At 36.3% G+C, this 19602-nt stretch overlaps 1 protein-coding gene across 1 annotated transcript in view; it reads right to left on the reverse strand.

Annotated features, from left to right (window-relative positions):
• Positions 1 to 17852, reverse strand: part of PPP1R13B (protein phosphatase 1, regulatory subunit 13B) — a 37797-nt gene extending 19945 nt beyond the window's left edge. Inside the window, exons 1-2 of the mRNA XM_010077428.1 lie at positions 17729 to 17852; positions 16197 to 16264 (exon numbers count right to left, since the gene is read on the reverse strand). Coding sequence (XP_010075730.1) covers positions 16197 to 16264; positions 17729 to 17825 — 165 coding nt within the window. The 5' untranslated portion in view covers positions 17826 to 17852. The remainder of the gene's footprint in view (positions 1 to 16196; positions 16265 to 17728) is intronic.
• Between the last annotated feature and the right edge of the window lie 1750 nt (positions 17853 to 19602).

A 19602-nucleotide genomic window follows, 5' to 3' on the forward strand; every position in this document is an offset into this window, starting at 1 on the left:
AAAACCCCCAAAGATCTCGCCACCCCAATCAATCAAGCATCCAATTGTGGATCTGATCAAACCCGACCCCAGAGAAAAGCTGATTTTGCTGCTCTGCTTTTCTGGGCCCACCTTACTGACTTGCAATGCAGTTCTGGGTGATCTTCTCCAACATAACCCCTGCAGTAGTTGTACTTCACTCCAAGACAAGCAAAATTCTCCTCTAATATCTTGTTGACACTGAAGTATCTCAGCCACTTTGAATGGCTGCTTGTTTCATATTCCTACATCAAATTCCTACTTAAGTATCAGTTTTCCAACCAATGCATAATACAGAACTCTTTCTTTAAGCTTCAGTCAGGAAAGGAAAATAATGTTTGCTTTAAAATAACTGACTTCTCCTTTTTCTTTGCCACCTGAACTCCAATTAATATTTAATGTTTCTGCACACAATCATTCAGGTCAGATATGTATCTCAAGGCCAGCCACTAAAATGTGCCAGATTTGGAACACTAACTTTTAAAGCTGCTGCATCTTAGACGCATGACGTAGACATGTAAGACTAAAATTTCTAGAGAAAGTTCTTGTCCCTCTTTTAACATTTCCTACTGAATAGATTATGGAGCAAAGTTATTATTCTTACTGGATACCACAACTGAAATTCCTCTTACTAGTCAACAATAATGAAAACTATTTATTGCAGAGAAGTAATAAAAAAAAAAAGCCTATGTATTTATTTACAGTTACAGCTACACAGAATAGTGAACCTAGAACAAAAGGTAAAATCTAATCAAAACACTAATTTTCTATTTCAACACTTTGTTAGTGAACACAGTAATTAAAAAAAAAATGAACTTAGTAGTGTGTACTTTTTTTATTAGCATGACTTATGACAAGAGTCCCTCTTCTTTAAGGCCAAATAACTTGTATGCAGTTGTGGCTACCAGCTAATAAATCAGAGAGACATTTTATTATTAGTTACAGCCCAAAAGACACTAATTGGGTACAAAAGTAAGCAAGCTTTCTCAAGTGCTACCCACAAACCAAAATTCGCTCACTTGAGACAAGAAAATAACACAGAAAGACCAGATGCTGTTCCCAGAACATGTTCAGGCTCAGATGCTGCTCCCAGAACGTGTTCAGGCTCTGCTGACTTCCTTCAGCATGACCTTCCAACAGAAAAACCTAAACCTCTACATCTGCTTCTTCTGGATTCTATATGTAATTCCTAAAAGGGGCTCAGATTGGCTTGAAAGCCTCCCTCTGGATCACTAATTTTAAAAGTCAAAAAGGTGTGGGGGGGTGAATTGATAGTAATTTCTCAATACACGTATGCTGTTTCAAAAATATACAACTTAATCAGACTGTGCAAAGTCTTCCCAATGCTTCCCTCCTTTCTGCTTTGATCATCAGTTTAACAATATGTATAGCTCATTCTATTTCCAGTAGCAATTTTCAGTATAACACTGTCCAAGAAATAGAGAGATGTTTTATTCTGCTAAGAAATCTTGTTTAAAATATATCCAGCCTCAAGAAGTGGTATCTGTAGAGGGGTTGTGCATATTTCAAGGTAAAAAAGCCATTACACCGAGTGAAAATCACAGATTTTTTTAAGCGAAAAATGTAACCTAGTATGCACAATGACAATTAAGAAACTGGTTTGTAAAAGCACCAGAAACAAAAAAACAGTTTGATCCAAAAGCACACAATTGTTACTGCTTTAAATAAGCATATTTGAAAGCATATTCAAAATATATCTTATAATGCCTGAAAATAGTACATCATTATTTTGTATTATGTAAAATATAGAAGATTAATTATCAAATTAATGCAAATATTAGCTTCTTCTTGAAGAAGCTATTAACTATTGTAAAATGTTCCATTTATTAAGTGTAATGTCTAAAAACCTTTTATACATGGCAAAGCACAAGAATATAAGAAACAATGATAATTAACTACACACTATGAGAAATCTTCTGATGGTTACCTTACAGAATACCAATACGTGTCCATTTCACTTTAAACAACTACACTATACTTAAGAAAGAAAGAAGAGGCAGACAAGGAAACAAAGTTTTAAACCTGTAACTTCACTCGCAGTTTGTTCTTCTTCATCCACATGGCAAAAGCAATAAAGAGACCAAACAGAATTCTTCTTCGACATCAAATCAATTATTTTCAGATAGACTGTTGCTGATCTCAGGTCTCCAAAACAGGACAGCATGAAACAGCATGAAAAGCACTGAATCGTTCTCTTGCCGAGACCTAGCTGAATCAATTTGTTGAGAGCATTTCACTTTAGTTGACTCTGCTTGTAATAATCTGTATGCCAACACCATCACTGAAAAAAAGTCAGTCTCAGACCTTCTTCAGAGCCTCAGGTTATGCCAGGCAAAGAGAGTGCTGCATTTTCTCGGTTCTTTAATGAGGTTGTTGGTTTCTCGGATTCTTAAGTTTGTGCTGTTCATACTAGTTATTACCAATTTCATCCATGAAGTCACTCACCTCTCATAACAAACATGAGCCTATCACATTTAAGGTCCAGACTTCCTCCTTTTTCCTGTAGCAAGAGAAACCTACCTCCTACAGAACTGCCTTCTGCAGGAGGTACTAACAAGCCACTACAAATATCTACTCCTCCAGATTCCACAGATTCATTTGCTACATGGTGATACATCAAAGCAGACAGCTTTGCTGAATTGTAAATTTCTTTTCATTGATTCACAGAAGCATTTACACATAGAGATGAACTCCTAAATAAAATGCTTAAAGCAAACATTGCATTATTAGGCATTAAGGCAGTATTATGTATGTCGTATACAGACAATAATACTTTACACCTATGTTCCCTAATTTCTTAATATTGACAAGAATCTTAAAAAAATTATTTTGTTTAGCATGCACTTTAAAAGGTCATGATGAGAGACAGAATTTGTAATGAACTGGAGTTTCAGCTTCTGACATTACCCTCCTACTACAAGCTTATACTTTACCATTTGATGATTAATATTTTTGAGGCAGTTGAGATGAATGGTACAGTAGTAATTAAATAGTTTAGGAACCAGTTTACAAGCAGCCTCAAAACAAGTCATACCTTAGGCATTTAATTAAGAAAAGGAACCTCCTTTAATATTTATTTCTACACACTAATCTTGCCACTCTAAAAATTCATTTTCTTATTCCTCCTTCCTTTCTTTCTACCCTCACACTGTGCTGTTGTGTATCACCACAAACTCTTCAGTCTGCATGCTTTTGTGCTGTTATGCCAATGAGTAAGCCATTTCAACCCACAGTAGTAAATGAAAAATTGCACCTGGACTGGAAATATTTCTTTGACAAGCAGAGTATACTGTAGTCAAGACATGTAAGCAATAAGGGCAGATTCCAGTGGTTTTTTGCCTTTACTCCCATCAGAAAACTGTATTTTAAGAGGAATCTAATTATGTCAATATTAAAATAAAGAACCCATGAGACTGACCTTTTGAAATAGGTTATTTTTAAAAATATTATAATTAGGATGTGGTTTGATTTTATGCATTTCTTTGCCTCCATGTCTAAGCCATGAAGATACTTATTTTTGATAATTTTCTAAGTTTGCACTAGTAAAAAGAGAAAGCTACTTTGAAAACAATAACGAAACGTATATCAAACCCTCACCTGACACTGTTATGATTTCAGAAGTAAGAGCTTTAAAGGAAAACAACAAATACTCAAAAGTTTTACAGGCCACTATAATGACTGTCAATCTCATGTTCAGGTTCAGCAATGCCTGGCCACTCAAATAGCCAGTGTCAAGTGTAATGTAACCAACTAATTGAAAAAGAAAACCAGAGGAGCACAAGCATTAACAATCATTTCCTGCATAGTATCTCTTCAGATCTTTTTCTAGGTTTGCAAGAGCCACCATGTTATTAACTTCCTTATCTCTTCCTTCCCTCTTTCTAAGATAGGTATTCACACCCATCTCCTACTTAATTCTTCCTCAGTTCCCTTCCCAACACCCTGCTCTAGAAAATGTAGGTTCAAGTACCTCAAGCCTCCTGAAACTGGCCAAGCTCCACATTCTCCAATGCATATTCTTGTACAATGAATCACGTACAATGAACTCTCTCACACATTTTCTAGTCTTTTTCCTGTCACTCACCTCCATCACCACTATCCTTACTCCCTCATTTAATTCTTCTCTTTTAGTACTTTGGTCCATCCTTCTCTCTTGCCACAGTCAGAGATGATTCTGAGGTTAAACCACCAATTGCCAAGGTCCAACAAAACGTAGATAAAGTGTAACCAACCAGCACACAGGATGGTGAGAAACCCTGCATCTTAGCTTCTCCCCTGGAGCCCAGAATGGCTGGTTCCAACTCAAAAGGAGCATCAAAAGGACTACCCAGAAAGTTTTTCTGCTTGTATCTCACTCCTTTCAATCACCTATTAATGTATTGACAAGCCAATACAGAGCAGCTACTAAAGACAATGCAGGATCTATCCCACCTGCAACCCAGCTACACTGTTCTTTTTGGCCCAATGGCCTTTTTATCTTAAAAAAAAAATAAAGTCCTCCTCTGAAGCACTCCATACACCCCAGCCAAAAACATTTGTGACAGCAAAGGTAACCACATCCTCAGCCAGAATAAATGTGAAAGAAAACACTCTTTATGAAGGCTGGGACAACACCAGCACATCAAAGGCTAGAGATAGTGGGGCTGGGGGCACATACACGACAGAAACAAAACCCCAGCCCCTCTAAAACCACAGACCGAGGTCAAGATCAGTACTGAATTAGAGGCACAAACTACAACAGAGAGAGAGAAAGAGACATCTAGAAACCCAAGAAGCAACCCCTTTGGGCTCATGATTTAAAGAATTTACTCCCCCATTGGGGTTTATTAATGAGGCACACAACCTTGCCATGGCAAAAAGAAAACATCGTCTTCACCAGCCTAATAGGGGAGGACAGCAAAGGCTAGAAAGGTACTGCACGTTGCTCTTGAGAAGGCTTAAAATGCCTACATAGAAATGCAAATACTCTGTTTTTACTGCATATACTGAAAGATTCAGTTTTCCATAATCTAGAGCAGTTTCAAGTTGCTGTTCCTTCCTAGGGCAAATGAGGGAACAAAAAAAAACAAAAACAACACTTACCTCCAGACTAGAAATATACCTTTGTGGAGCTGTCATATCTCAGAAATCTATATATCTATATATGTGACACACACAGAACTGATGTCTGGGACTAGGTATATGAGTATCTGGACAAAGGAAGTATATTACATAAATGCACATTTTCCCAGAACAAATCAGACTGACAACTGCCAAATGATCAGGGGTAGGCTGGATAGCTCCCCAGCCAGTGAATTCCAGACAGGATCAGCCTCCCCAGACTAGGGAGCTCTCACCACAGTGGGCCAATCCCTGCACTTTCCTCCTCTGTGCCACATTTACAGCAAGGGAAGAACTACAGCTCTGGTTGCACAACTACCAAATTGCTAGAGCAGGAAAGAAAGGAACAACTTGCTTTGCCTGTTGAATCTAGCAAAAGGTTTCCTAATCCTCCCATGCTAATTTGGACACAAGCAGCAGAAGCCTATCGGTCACGTATAACTTTTTTGCCTTAAGCCTCATTTAAAGCAACATAGTTCAGGGGATGCTTTAACTATCCCAGTTGGCAACAATGCTTTCAATGCCGGTAAGCATAGCCAGCACACACGTTGGGTACCTGTCCTCAGCACAACAGCAGTGATGGGGAAAACAGATGGAAAGTAGGGCAGTTTATCATACCAGTTCTGTATCAAATTGGTTACACGAAATATATGTGGTCTCCTTGCGCTGAGGACTATGGGAGGAGAACACAGGATGAAGCATCTGCTGAAGATTATAAATTATGACTTCCTTACATTTCTTAAACATATTGACCCTATATAGCACCAAATTTAAGAATTCTGATAGATCTTGACCACATTTTCCATAAAACCTGATCCTAGTGCCATCTACTATGAAGACAACTTGAACATTTTGTGTGAAAACTCATATATAAGACTATAAAAGACAAAAGAAAATATCGGGCTTTATTTAAACTAAAATAGTTTTTGCTGATCTCAACAGGGATGAGATTATTTCCAGTTTAATGGCTTTATCCACAGCTCTGCCTTGCATTTTTTTAATTGGGTCAGAAAGATGCCGATAGCAGAAATCCATTTTAAAGAATTCAATGACAATAGCACATGCCTTTTTCAGCTTAATGGAAATGAACAAGCTAATTATACCCAGAAAAGGCAACAAGAATATTGGGAAGTGAAGGAAAATACCTAGCATGTGCTATCTCCTGATAATAAAATGATATTGAAATTAACATTACAAATGGAATCTGATAACTTCACTCAGAAATTTATAATAAAAATGTTATTTGTGCAAATAAATACATTAACAGTTTCTCAGAATAAACATGCTTCAACTATATCACAATTTGCTGAAAAATATCACATTATCTGTATTGGATAAAATCTTAACTTCTCTCTAACTACACTACCTTGTTAGCAATTCCTCCAACTTCCTGATGCTAGTAAGTCACTCTACCTAATAAAATGTTTAAAGTCTATTTAGCATAAGCCATAGACTCCAGATTTCCTGTTCTCCCATATTGCTTTCTCAGAAATCTCACAAGGGAGGCGGTCCTCTAGTTTGCACAGAACAGCTACAAAAAGGAAGAACTTAAAAATCAAAACAATGTTAACATAGATTTTCAAAATTAGAAACGGATTAAAGTATATATTGAATATCTGCTAGATATGAAATAAACTGCTTACAAATCACTTCTACATTATAGGAAAGCAGTATCTGGAATTCATTTATTTAAAATACTACTTTCTTCCTTGTCCTTGCAGACACTTTTAAACAGCCACAGAAATCTTAAGCATGTTTATATTAACATTAGTGTCAGCTAAAATACCCAGTAGCTGATTTGAATCAAAATATCAACCTCATATTCTGAACAAAAAACAATCTTAAAATAAATTATACATTATTATAGAAATAACAGATCAGTTGTGCACAAAGCTTTAGACCTGTTTATAATACAAACCCTTCTACTCAGAGCAATTCTGAGTAATAGACACGTTACAATACATGTTGAGAACACACTGTCCAAGTGCCTCTAAAAATAGTCTTGGAACTATATTTTTCTGGGCCTTTTAGAAAAGCAACATTTTATTCTGATAGGATAGCTAAATATGGTTAAGATGCACTTGTCATTACTTGGAATAACATGTTTAACATCAAATGTGCTTTTATTCTTCCGTTAAGTAATTGTTTCAATATGAAGTTTTTCTGTGGTGAAGTAATATTGTTTATGAGAACAGTACAATAAAACATTTCCAAAACACAAAAGTACTGAAAATAAGTATCCTGTAATTGAAAGACATGTTGTGAAACTTAGCATACGACTTGCACTTCCCATAAAGCCTAATTTGTTAAAAGCAAAAGTGGATCATGACATTTTGAGCTTTTGATAAAGTCTTAAAACTTAAAAATGAGAGTCAGATTTTTTAGATGCATTTGCTAACTAAGAATTTAAATTCAGAGATAAGGGGTTACAAACCCCAAACTGGTCTGCATTCCGGTCATATGACAGCAAAACCCACAATTATTTAAACTAAAGTGCAAAAGCTACACAGTATTTAAATAACATGTCCACTAAAGTGTAAAACTAACAAATTCCAAAAAGTAATAATTACCTGTTTACTATCTTCCCATGTAATTGTAAGAGAGCACACCTTTATTTTGCAGCACTGCCCATCAGCTGTAAACATTTGCGTTGCTTCAACATGCTTCAACTCCATGTTTCTGTTATTTTCTGTCTACGCTAATTGTTTAACTGTTTGCTGTGAAGAAGCCAAATCAACAACTGTACACATCTTATGAGTTCCTGCATGGCTTTTTGGCTCAGTGCAATCAATAGGAGGTAGGATATTTCTTCATCTTATTCCATATGAAATAAAGGTTTCCCCAAATTCTTTATCAACATGAAAAGCTGTCTCTCTCTCTCTCTGCATTCAGGAACAATCAGCTAACGGAAAAGGCTAGTGGATTTTGCCAGCAGTAAAAGACCTAATCACGGCAAGATCAAGCCAGCTGTCAACTACAATCAGCTTGATTCATTGCACTTTTCATATTCAATGGAAAATGTTGAGCAATACATAGTTCCTTCACAATTATCAGGTTAAACTGAAAATATAAGAATACAGACAATTTAGCTTTAAAAACCCATTAATTATTTGTGCCATTTGCATTTTTGTAGTATTACTGCCTTAGTGCAAAACCTGAATACCAAAAAGATCATCACTACTTTTTGTATTTAATTTTACTTTAAAGTGACAGAAAACCATACCACCTGAAATTTAAGAGTTTCTTTATAAACAGAGACTGCCTAAGATAAAAGGCAAACAGTACAGTCAGACTAGATACCACAATCTTCTGCAAATAACCTTTTCAGTGTTTGCTATATGCTCTTCCCTACATACCTCAGCTTTTTCTTAAATCTGGCATGCAACAAGACAAATACGTGAGCCAGCAATAAACCTAAAGCACGTGTGTAATAGCATAAATCAAGAAGCTGCAAGTCAGAGAAGACTGCTGCAAGCCAAAACCGAGACCTAAGAATTTTAAAATATTAAACATTAAAGAAAATATTAAGCCCCATTAACAATTTCTTACACATCTAAAAATTGTGATATTGTGGAAGATAGAAAACATAAAAAGCTGTCATTTACCTTGTCAAACTCACGAACAACATGCAAGTTCACCCTCTCTTTGTTCTTTCAAGAAAGTAATTCCAGCATGATTCAGTGCACTTATACAAGAGATCCAGCCAAATGGGTCTCCATAAGGACACTTAAGAACTGAATGTCCGAGCACAATACAGTGAATATTCCAGCTGCATAAAGAACAGGCTTATTTTTAGCAAGTAAAAAAAGGTATGAGCTGTAGAGTAAGATCACCCAGTAGGAATACAAGAAGAAAAACAAGTTCAACTCCCTGACTCCTAAATTAGCCAGAGGGACTTTCATTTTCTCTGCTTTGATCTGAGGAAGACTGCAAGGGGAACAAACCTAACAACAACTGGATCTGGAGGCAGCTGCAGAGACAATAGAGAAAGGTTCACTTGCCTGGGAAAAATGCACAGGTGGGAAATAGGTATGCTAGGCGTCCACAGGCTCGATGGACAGGAAACTAAATAAACAAAGTCAGTGAACATGGAAAGGGGCGTCAGAGAAAGGAGGCCACAGCAGCACTGAATGAGAAAAACCACAGAGAATGTGCAAAAGATGAGAGGAAACACTCGTCTGCAGATGACATGGCTACATAAAAGAGAGAATCTGAAAAGGCCTGAAAAGGAATAGTTGACCTTGTAAGTACCAGAAGAGTCTCCTGCTCAGGAATGAAAGCTGCTCAGAGAGAGAGTCTAAACTCTCAAGCTTTCACAATTAAGGTCTTAGAGCTCTGCACTGACACAGGGAATTTCATCATCTGCCTCCTGTAAGGAACAACAGGAAGAAAGGAAAGGACAAGTCCCATCTTCCTTACAATAACTTAATATTAAAATATTCGGCTTAACTAAAAATGATACTAATGTGTCTGCAAAAGGATACAAATGTGCCAAGAGGCACTGAAGTTTACAGTGCTGGTGCAAGGACTGTGGAAGCACAGCAATACTTCATCAAAAATAACAAATGAAACCTTTAAGTAACGTTTACTTTATGACCTAATGTGTATAATGTTATGTGTCAGCTGAAGCACTCATTTATTCTAAATTACTCTACCTTTATATAAGGGCCAAGCAACTCAGGATCTCTATGTGCAGTGACAGCTGGAGGCAATTCTCCACATGCTTTATTTAAAAAAATCTAGGGAAAGGAGTGAATTGTATTGCTCCACATTTGCAATACAAATATAGGAAAATAAGTACCACAGTTAGAGACAGACAAATGGACAGGGCTTCTCATCCCGCCATTTCCATGGACATCTGCAATGAAGTATTGCTGTAGATCTGCAAAGCCATGCGTGAGGAAAAGCAGTCAGACCTGTGAAAGTGGGAACTAAAGATGTAGATTGAGTAAATGGTGCAGTTTAGGTCTTTCCTCCACTGCAAAATGGGAACCCACCTGTTGGCTGTTATGGACTAGAAAACCACATCTTTGTTCCCTGTGACTTGTTGAGCAGAACTAACTTTGATGCCCCGAAGAGCAGCAGAACTACAAAGTCTGCATACTACAAGTGAATGTGTCTGTATACTGTAAGTATCTCTCACATTCATAGCCATCTAGACAGATGTTTGTTACCTGAAGTGACAGAGATTAAAAAAATATGTAAGTACATGTAGAAGACATGGAGGAGAACAGTCCTTTCACTGTTGAAAGTGGGTTCCAGGAGTGTTTCTTGTTCCCAATTAGTCAATCTTTAGACTCCACAAAACAAATGAAGTCAGATATTAAGAGCTAATATCAATCATAAACTAATGCTACTGTAATTAAAATTATAACAGGAAAATGATCACAGAATAAGTGTGATGAAACACATAAAATTATTCTCAAAAAATATAAGCATCTAGTAACTTTCTCCATTATGGACTAGAAATATATTTGAGATTGCACAGGACACGTCAAAACACTGTTCATCACAGTCCAAATCCAAGAATTATGTGATTCTGCCTAAAAAGTTTACAAGAGGCCTCAGAGCAAGAGGCCTCAGAGTGAGGTATGAGATCAGCACTAGTTGAATTCCCTACAGTTTCACTGAAGTTCTTTCTATGAGATCACATAGTTGTAGAGATGTAACCCTATATAACTATCCTTCATTGAGGTGTGAAGGGACTGGGATTGCTAGTGCAGCAAGAACTCAAAAGCTTTTTGTATGCATTAAAATTAGCTTTAGACTGTAATTTATTTTTTTTTACTTCCTAATTTTTTTTCCCCTAAGTCCTTTAGTTGGATTAGCTTTTCTATTTTTTGAGGAGCAAGATACTGCCAGCTGTCTGGTAAATGCTTCAGACAGACTTAACAAAGAACTCTATCAGTCTGAAGAGAATCCTAACTGTATTAAGCTGACCCAGGGCTTGAACTGGAAGTCTGAAGTGCAGAAGGCTGCTGTAGGTGCAGCAAGGCTCCCCTCTCTCCCAAGTAAAAATCGGTTTAGGAATGTATGTTTTAGACAAGGGAACACCCTTGATTGTAAAAGTGGCAGATATCATTTTTGTCCGCTTATCAAAAGCAACAGACAAAATTGCACCAGAAAATTAGGAAAACTTGGATCTGATTTAATTACCAGGTTTTTCACATGGTCAAAATGTTCCAGGAAGCCTGCAAGAAAATTTCTTCAGAAATCTTTTTTTTCCTCTGCAAACTGTTAGAATTCCTTGCACCTAAATCTCCTTTCATCATCTTTTAATGGAATGATTTTAGACTTTGCTATAAGACCCCTGAAAGAACGTAGATTTCCAAGACTGACAGTTATTTGTTCATTTTAAACAAATTTGATTACAACCTGCCTTAAGTGAATGGCAGCCTCTTCCAAGTACATTGTTCAACGTTACAAACAGGAAGTACTTAATACTTACAAGCTTATATTAAATTGAATTTGCAGCTCAGGTTGAAGAACAACTTCTATTCCAGACTAAGCTCTTTATCCTTCAACATTTCAAATGAGAAACTTCAAGCAAGTACATATAATGTATTTCTCTTCTCTTGAGGTTACTAGTTACTACTTCTGTTAAAAATTTACCTTGTTTGCCTTTTCCCCTCACAATTATATTTTGTCATATCTTTGCTAGACAGGTTAAGAAACCTGTAAGTATTTCGCCTGTGTAAGTATACTTGTAAAACCATCTTTGAAGCTTCTTTATCAGATGCTTTTTAGAACACATTTTTAAAAAATTTTATTGTCATATCGTAACAAATATATGACAAAATGTGTATTAGATGCTTAATGCCTTTTTATGTGGTCACAGTTGTATGGGTCAAATGTTTGAAACTAATGAACAACATACAATTCTACTAACAGATTTTGCCACCACATGTAAATCTATCTAAACTCTAAGCCTAGAATTTGACAAGCCATACCACAGGAACTCGAAAGCAGTATAGCTTTAGCACTGCCATGATGGAATGGGATGCAGAGACTAACTGCATCAGATGCCTGTCTACTCCCTGTCAGCAACCATACACTCTCATAAGTTAAATCAGTACTATTAAAACCTGCTTTACCTGTTAATGGAATTTCAGTGAGTAATTTCCTCAGCATGAAAGTATAAGGGTCTCCTGATGCTAACACGCTTGGACTGCCAGTTGTAAATTTTTTTGCTAAAAAGTCTGACTTGAGCCACTTTAACAAAAACTCAGTTCTGTAACGTAATCGGCACAAAATTTTAATTCTCAACTTAATCTGTTGGTCACAGCTTTAAGACTAAGAAAATTCACAGGAATGTGACTCTCCAGTTTGAGACAACGGTGAAGCTTCCTCCTCTACATGAGTTTCTTTTACACTAAAGCTAACACAGATTTCATAGCGAGGTTCTACTTTGTGTTTCTTAGCAAAGGCTTCAGTCAATTTCTATCAAGAATAAAGCTTATTTATATCAGTCTCTCTAAATCAGGAGAACAATTTTAAGATTAGAGCAAAAATAAGTTACAGAGAATGGTATAGCAGACCACAAACTGACATTTTATTCTCCCCAAGTAAATTACCAAGTAGAAAAATAATTGAAAGCAAGTAACTACAGCAAACGAGTATTATCCTCATATACAGACTTTTCATTACACTAATCTACTTCTATTCTGTGCATTACACTTCCATCATGTTCCTGTCCTCCATCCTTCTTTTCCTCCGGAGCTGCATCTGCTTTCTTCTTTTCTCATCTCCAAGACATTTATCGGTTATCTATCTGATTATCTTCTCATCTGGACAACTATCATCGTCAGTCCTCTTTCTGGCACTTCCTTTAAGTCCATCTCTGATCCACTTTTCCTGTCGACGACTGGCAGCTACTGCACCACGATGGGTGGCTCCCAGTCCCTCTCCTGTCTACCACTGACCCCCAGTGGTTACAACTATATTTGCTCTGTCTCACTGTTTCCAGACCACTGCTGCTTCTATGGAATGAAGCTTGCTTGGATCATGCAAGGGCATCCGCAAGCAAGACCCAGCATTGTATGACCACCGTTTCATAGCCACTGATCACAGAATCAAAGGATAATTTAGGTAGAAAGCAGCCTCTGGAAGTCACCTGATTCAATAACCCCTGCTTGGACCTGTTCAGATTGCTCACGACTCCATTCAGGTAGATGGAAATTCCAGAGACTCTGGTCAATCTGTTCCAATGTCTGTTACACTCATTGACAAAACATTTTTCCCAATATTTAATTAGAATTTCCCCTGTTACAACTTACATTCAAATCAAACTGGCTCAATTACACACGCAAAAGAAAGGAAGAGCAGGAAGAGAGAGCTATTCTCAGACAAGTCCAATCTCCCTGGCAAAGGGAAATGTTTAGTTATCCAAGCCTTGTCTCCACTTATCTATACCTGTGTACTGGTGGAAAGAGATCAGGCCCTGATTACAGCATAATTCCACTTCCAAGAAGAAAAGTTGTAAACAAAAGCAAACCCCAAAAGGTCACCTCAGGAGTAAGAGAACTAGTCAATTTACAAAATCTCACAGTTTTGTCCTTTAGACTTTGTGATGCAGAATCCAAAGCTCTAAGATGAGCACTTACAGATAAGTATTCTTACAACAATGCACCTTTTGCTGTTTGAAGAGATCTAGCCTATTCTATTTTTAACATTAAATCTCTATTTGGAAGATAATTAATGAAATTTAAGCATTTATATAATGTGATTTTAAGCTAACCATTATTTAAACAATTCCTGATCAAGCACATATAGTTTCAAAGAACAAAAAAAATCCTACTGCGTATGACAAAATGCCAAATAATAGAATTATCCAAATTGAATTCCAAACAGATTGTCCATCATTTTTTCCAAGGCTATTGATTCAAACATTAAAGCAAACATTCATCTTAAAAGTTTTCTATGCATGTCACACTTCCAGCTCTATCCAGATATTAAGTACAAATCAATTATTTCATCATCAAAGCAGCACACATAATAAAAATATACCTGAATCCAGAATATTTAGTAAGATTTGAGCTGTCTTCAATGTTCCATTGGTTTGCATTGATTTTAGGGCTAGTCTAACACTCAGCATGCCAGTAACAATGAATAAGCCTAATGCATTACGTAAGTGTAAGCTGATTAAATCCTTGATCCTGAAGCCACCTCTTTTTCCCCCTCCCCCTCTGATTTAAAACTTGGCATAACTGAAAAAAAATCTTAGTTTTATACACTTTCAAAACTTAATTTGTACCATTTTTGGCATAAATCCCACCACAATTTACATTAATAGAACCCCTTCAGGTTTTAGTCTTTCTTGTGTTTTAATAATTTCCTAAACTTGGTAAAAGTCCAATTTACTGTGATCAGTTCTCTAATAAATTTTAATTTTGTGGCCAAACTTTGGGGGTTTTTAAAAAACATATACCATATGGCACAAAGGTAGCAGTGTTATTGAAATTACCAGGTCTGAGCTTTACCCATAAAAATTAACAGCAAATTGAACTACATACAAAGCCAAGCTATCATAAACTTCAGTGTAGCAATCTCACTTTAGAAGAGAGATTATAAGGCATACTGCACATGTCAGTCCTGCTTCCCAAAGATATTATGTCCCAAATGAAATATACGTGCTATGATTTACATGGAGGAACAGATCGAGGAGGTCATGAAAAAGTCACGTTCCCCTAGCGTATTACAGCGCTATGATCTCACTACATTGTCAGTATGACAATGGAAGCAGGATAAACGGATCCCTGCAGAGGATATCAGCTAGCGTTCTCCACAGAAAGTAGAAAGCAATACGTGATTAACTGTTTTGAATAGGAAAAAGAATTCCTTCCACTAGGCCCACATGCCATACACAAAACGAGCTGCTAAGAGCTGCAAACTGACTGAACAACTTTGTTGCTGCTTATTTAAGAGTGTATGTGTGTGTGTGCCTGCACAGGTGTGAATTTTAGATGCCAATTATCAGGCAATATACAAGCACTGAACTGTTTAATCTACACAATTATTTTTTAAGATTTTAGTTCTTTTTTTTTCTTAGGACCTATCAGCTTGAAAAACCCGATTATTTTTCTTTGCTTTTACAATTTTTAAAGCATTATTTTACCCTGAGAAAGATAAATGGTCAGTGCTTCATAGAAACAATACAACTATGAATTGGTGAGCTTAAATAATTTTATTGAAATTCAAAAATTTTGAAAAATAGTTAACTACAATTATGGTGCCTCAGGAAAAGCAGCAGAATGGCCCTGAGCAAATGAGAGCAGAATATGCTCTGTCAAGTCTTCATTAGTATTGAGGATGAGAAGAGAGATAATTAAGTAAAGTGAGTTTCAGCTCAGGAGTAGAAGGTTTTTAAGCCATGGTAATTTTGAAAAAGATGTACTATGTTTTAGTTGCAAAAGAGAGAATGTTCAAGCCAGGATTCACTGAATGCCACCGAACAGGTTGCCTATGCTATGTAATATGCACTTTAAATTAGAAACTTAGTAATATTTTAGTAAAAAAAAATAGGCATAGAAATGAACCAAGTGCATAAAAAAAACCCAGTATACACAGGGGACTCCGAGGGGTATGCAACCTCTTCTACTACCATCTGAAAACATCCCAATCCATAGATACATTCTCATGTTTAACATATGAGGCTAGGTCATGAATAAATACCAGTGAGATAAACCAAACAAGAAAAGATGTCTGGAGAGGCAATACTAGTATGAAAGAAAAAAGTAGCCATTTTTTTCTTTGCCCATGTCGAGTAAGGCAGAGGAAGACAGATTAGAATACTCAGTAATTAATAAGACTCCAAGGGCTTTTCATGTCACAGAAGTGAATTTCTTTCTAGAGCAAAAGTTGAGAGTAGTTCATGAAAAAAAGCCATATTCTGCCCCTCACCTTATAACAAAAACAAACAAACAAAAAAACCCAAAACAGAACATGATCTATACATTTTCCATCAATCCCCACCACAATAGATCTTGAAAACCAAGAATTTTAAAAACATCAAATATTTGAGTGGAATTAATCCAAAACCTTTAGGATTTGTTACATACCCCATTCTCTGTACGTTTCTCCACAGGTATATTTATGCCATTTCTTTGATTTTGGGCTTGACGTCCACCTAAAAGTAAAGTATCACTCTCAGTGCAAAGTTCTGTTTTCAACACAAATGGTTTTCGCTTTTACCTGTGAATTTTTATTCTGCTAGTTTCAACTCTTATTATATTATTCTTTGTAAGCAGTGGAGTCAGCAGAAATAAAACATTTCACAGACTTTCTCTGTTAAAAGTACAGACATGTAGCTCTACTTTTCTGACTTGTGTTTAGGCAATGATGTCATAAAGGGAACGTACCGAGTATGGCTACTGAAGTTACATATTTCTGTGTCCACAAGAAGCAGTAGCTTCAGCCGAATACATTATAAATTAATATAGTAGAGGAAGCTTTTTCCAATGCCTTATAAACAACTTTCATCTACAAATTGATACATAGGTCAATGATTAATTAAAAAGCCTTGCCTGTATGGTTGAGAAGCAACATTTTCCTTGTACGTGAAACTCTGTGGCTTCAAGGTGTATCTTAAAGTTCTTAACATATTTAAAATTTTTATTGGCCAACGGATGACTGAGTATTTTACGAAGTACCTAATTAATACAAAAATCCCTCATACATTATTGGGCCTGCTACTTCTGGCATTCAAAGCAACCAGCAACTTCTTAGAAATATGAAACAAAACCCCAGCTCAAAGCAATACCGACTCAGCCAATACTTGAAATTTGGTTGTCAGAAGTAGTCAGATTAGTTGAATGAGTAAGGATAATCTGAGCATGCAAATGCATATCTCACTTCAAGATACCTTTCGTATCCTTCAGACAGTCTGACAGCCATTAAGTATGTAATACACAGCCTCAAAAGTCTTCTTATAAAGTACAGTCTACACTAGATAGATCAGAAAAAAATGAAATCCTCCTTTTTTTTTTTATTCCAGTCTTCTAAGAAAGCCTCACTTAATATGGCACTGTTTTACATAAACACTTTTCCTGTAGAACCAAGCAAACCAGCAATTTTTCAAGGTGCGAATTATCACTACTGTTAAATATATCTACATGAAGTACTGAGAAAGTAAAAACACTGAGACCTCTGGCAGTGATGTCTGTAAAACATATTTTAGTTTCTAAAGGAAGCAAAGTAGTTTACTAAGTCTTTTCTCTCGTGCAACTGAAAGAGAACAGGAGGTCAAAAAGAACATTTCCAACCTCTCAAAATGTAGGGACTTTCTCCCAACAAGAAAAAAAAATTTGCAATAAGCCTCTAGTACCCACCAACATTTTTGGATCAGTATTAAGCAGAAGAGAAACCAATCTTACCACAAAAATATTACCTAGACTGGTAGAAATCATTCTAGATAAGTGAATTTGAGAACATGAATAAATGTGCTCCTGAGGAAGGTTCAAAATGGCTTTGGTATAAAGAAGTTGTATTACCTGTATGTACTGAAGTTCATTGGAAGAACTGATAATCAAACTCACTTCAGAAATGTTTTAAATATCTTTAGGTAACAAAGCTACACGATAAGCATACTTACTCTGTTCATTACTTTCAGCTGGTGACTCTTCATGACGAAGAAAAAATTTCACCTCTTCCCTGCGGGGACCCCATTTCTGTAGGTGGTCATACATCATGTGATCAAAGGGTATGGGACGCTCTGAAAGTACAAGAACAAAAAGCTTACCACAACTATTTTAAATTAAGCAAGGTTTTATAGAACTCTCATTAAGAATCACAATGTCTTTTATAGGAGCAGTTCAACCTATCCAATGTATTTTATGCAGAAAGAAGCACCAACAGACAATAGTTGCACTGTATTAAAAGCTAGCCTCTTACTGTAACATGGCTCACTGCTCAACAGCAGTACATAACCAGTTTGCAAAACCATACAAAAAATAGTGTTTAGAAACCCTCAGTTAGTAATTCTTCATCACAACCGTTTTCACAATCATCTTTGCACCTTTGCTTCCCATCACCACCACCAGATGGATATTTTCTTCTATTATTACAATGATTCATTCAATTTGAACCTCTGGGCTTCCGCTCAGATTAAGCGCCTTATCTTTATGTTGACATTTCACCTGCTAAGAGTTTGAGCAGGTGCTCCCACTCCAGTACACTACACCAGGTATTAACTTCCAGTAGATGTGGAATTACTGGCAAATCTTTGAACAAATAAAGGTTAAGTTCCATGCAGCAGTCGGTCTCTTTGTTTTCCCCCAAAGGTAAAACATTCTCATAGTGTAGTTATTTCTTCCAAATAGATCAAATATATTGTTACTAAAAGGCTGCACACTAATTATTTAGTATTTCAAAATGAAAATACATTTCAAAAGCAAAGTGTTCACTATTTCCGTAATTATACTTAGATTTATTTTTAAATGTTTTCTTTCATGTAAGAAGTTAGCATTCTTCATTGTTAAAAGCAAAATGCTCTCTGCCACCAAAACTCAAACCACAGTATCTCCTACCAGGCAGAGCACTGCTAACAATTTGTCATCGATTTCATACTTAACCCATTTGACATGGGAAGACAAATGATTCAAATACATAACAGATATCTTGGGGAAAGCTCGAGAAAACCACATCACAATTATACCTTTTTATAATGAAATTTACTTAAATTTATATGCATTATGAACTACATAAATGTATACATGTCTTGATACTCTTGGGATACTTATTTAAAGAACAATACATTTTCATCACTTGATTCACAATGCATTTCATACAATAAAGCGTCTTGTCAAGATTTGTCACATCAAACAGATACAGTGATTAACACAGTTTAGCCACAGTTAGATCCAGCTGCTTTCAAGGGTGAAGGGTCGTTTAAACCACAAGCTAGTTATATTCAGCAGCTGACTGGTTACCAATCTTCCTAAGAAAAACCTCCCACAACAATAAAATCACAACACCTGGATTAAAAAAAAAAACTGATGCTTTTCTTTTTCTTGATCCTCACTCAAGTGGACTCCAAGAAACACTGTCAGTAGTGTTTATACATACAAGAATAAAGTTAGTGGCTTCTTACAATTCAGTTCTTGAAAAGGATTTTTAAAAACATGATTTTCAGGTTTTTCAACTCCAAAAGTAAGGTAAGATTTCAAGTGCTTTGAAGCATATCCACTAAAATTGCAGCATGAGTTTTCTAAAGATCAGAAAGTGTAAAAACATTTAAATGGTTTAGTTCAGAGACTTTAGGACACAGAAGATAAGAATCCTTAGGAATTTTTTCCAAATAGAAAAATTGCAAGGTAAAGAACTGAAGCTTGATAACAAAGTACCAAGAAACTGAATGTCTCAACAGGGTTAGGCTAATTCTGGAATGGTGAGGAGTGGCTGCAGCATCGCTCCTGGTTAGGCTGGTCTCCCATTAAAAGTAAGGCCATGATCACAGAATCACAGAAT

The sequence above is a fragment of the Pterocles gutturalis genome, unplaced genomic scaffold (assembly GCF_000699245.1).
Source record: "Pterocles gutturalis isolate BGI_N339 unplaced genomic scaffold, ASM69924v1 scaffold44958, whole genome shotgun sequence".
Taxonomy (NCBI): domain Eukaryota; kingdom Metazoa; phylum Chordata; class Aves; order Pterocliformes; family Pteroclidae; genus Pterocles; species Pterocles gutturalis.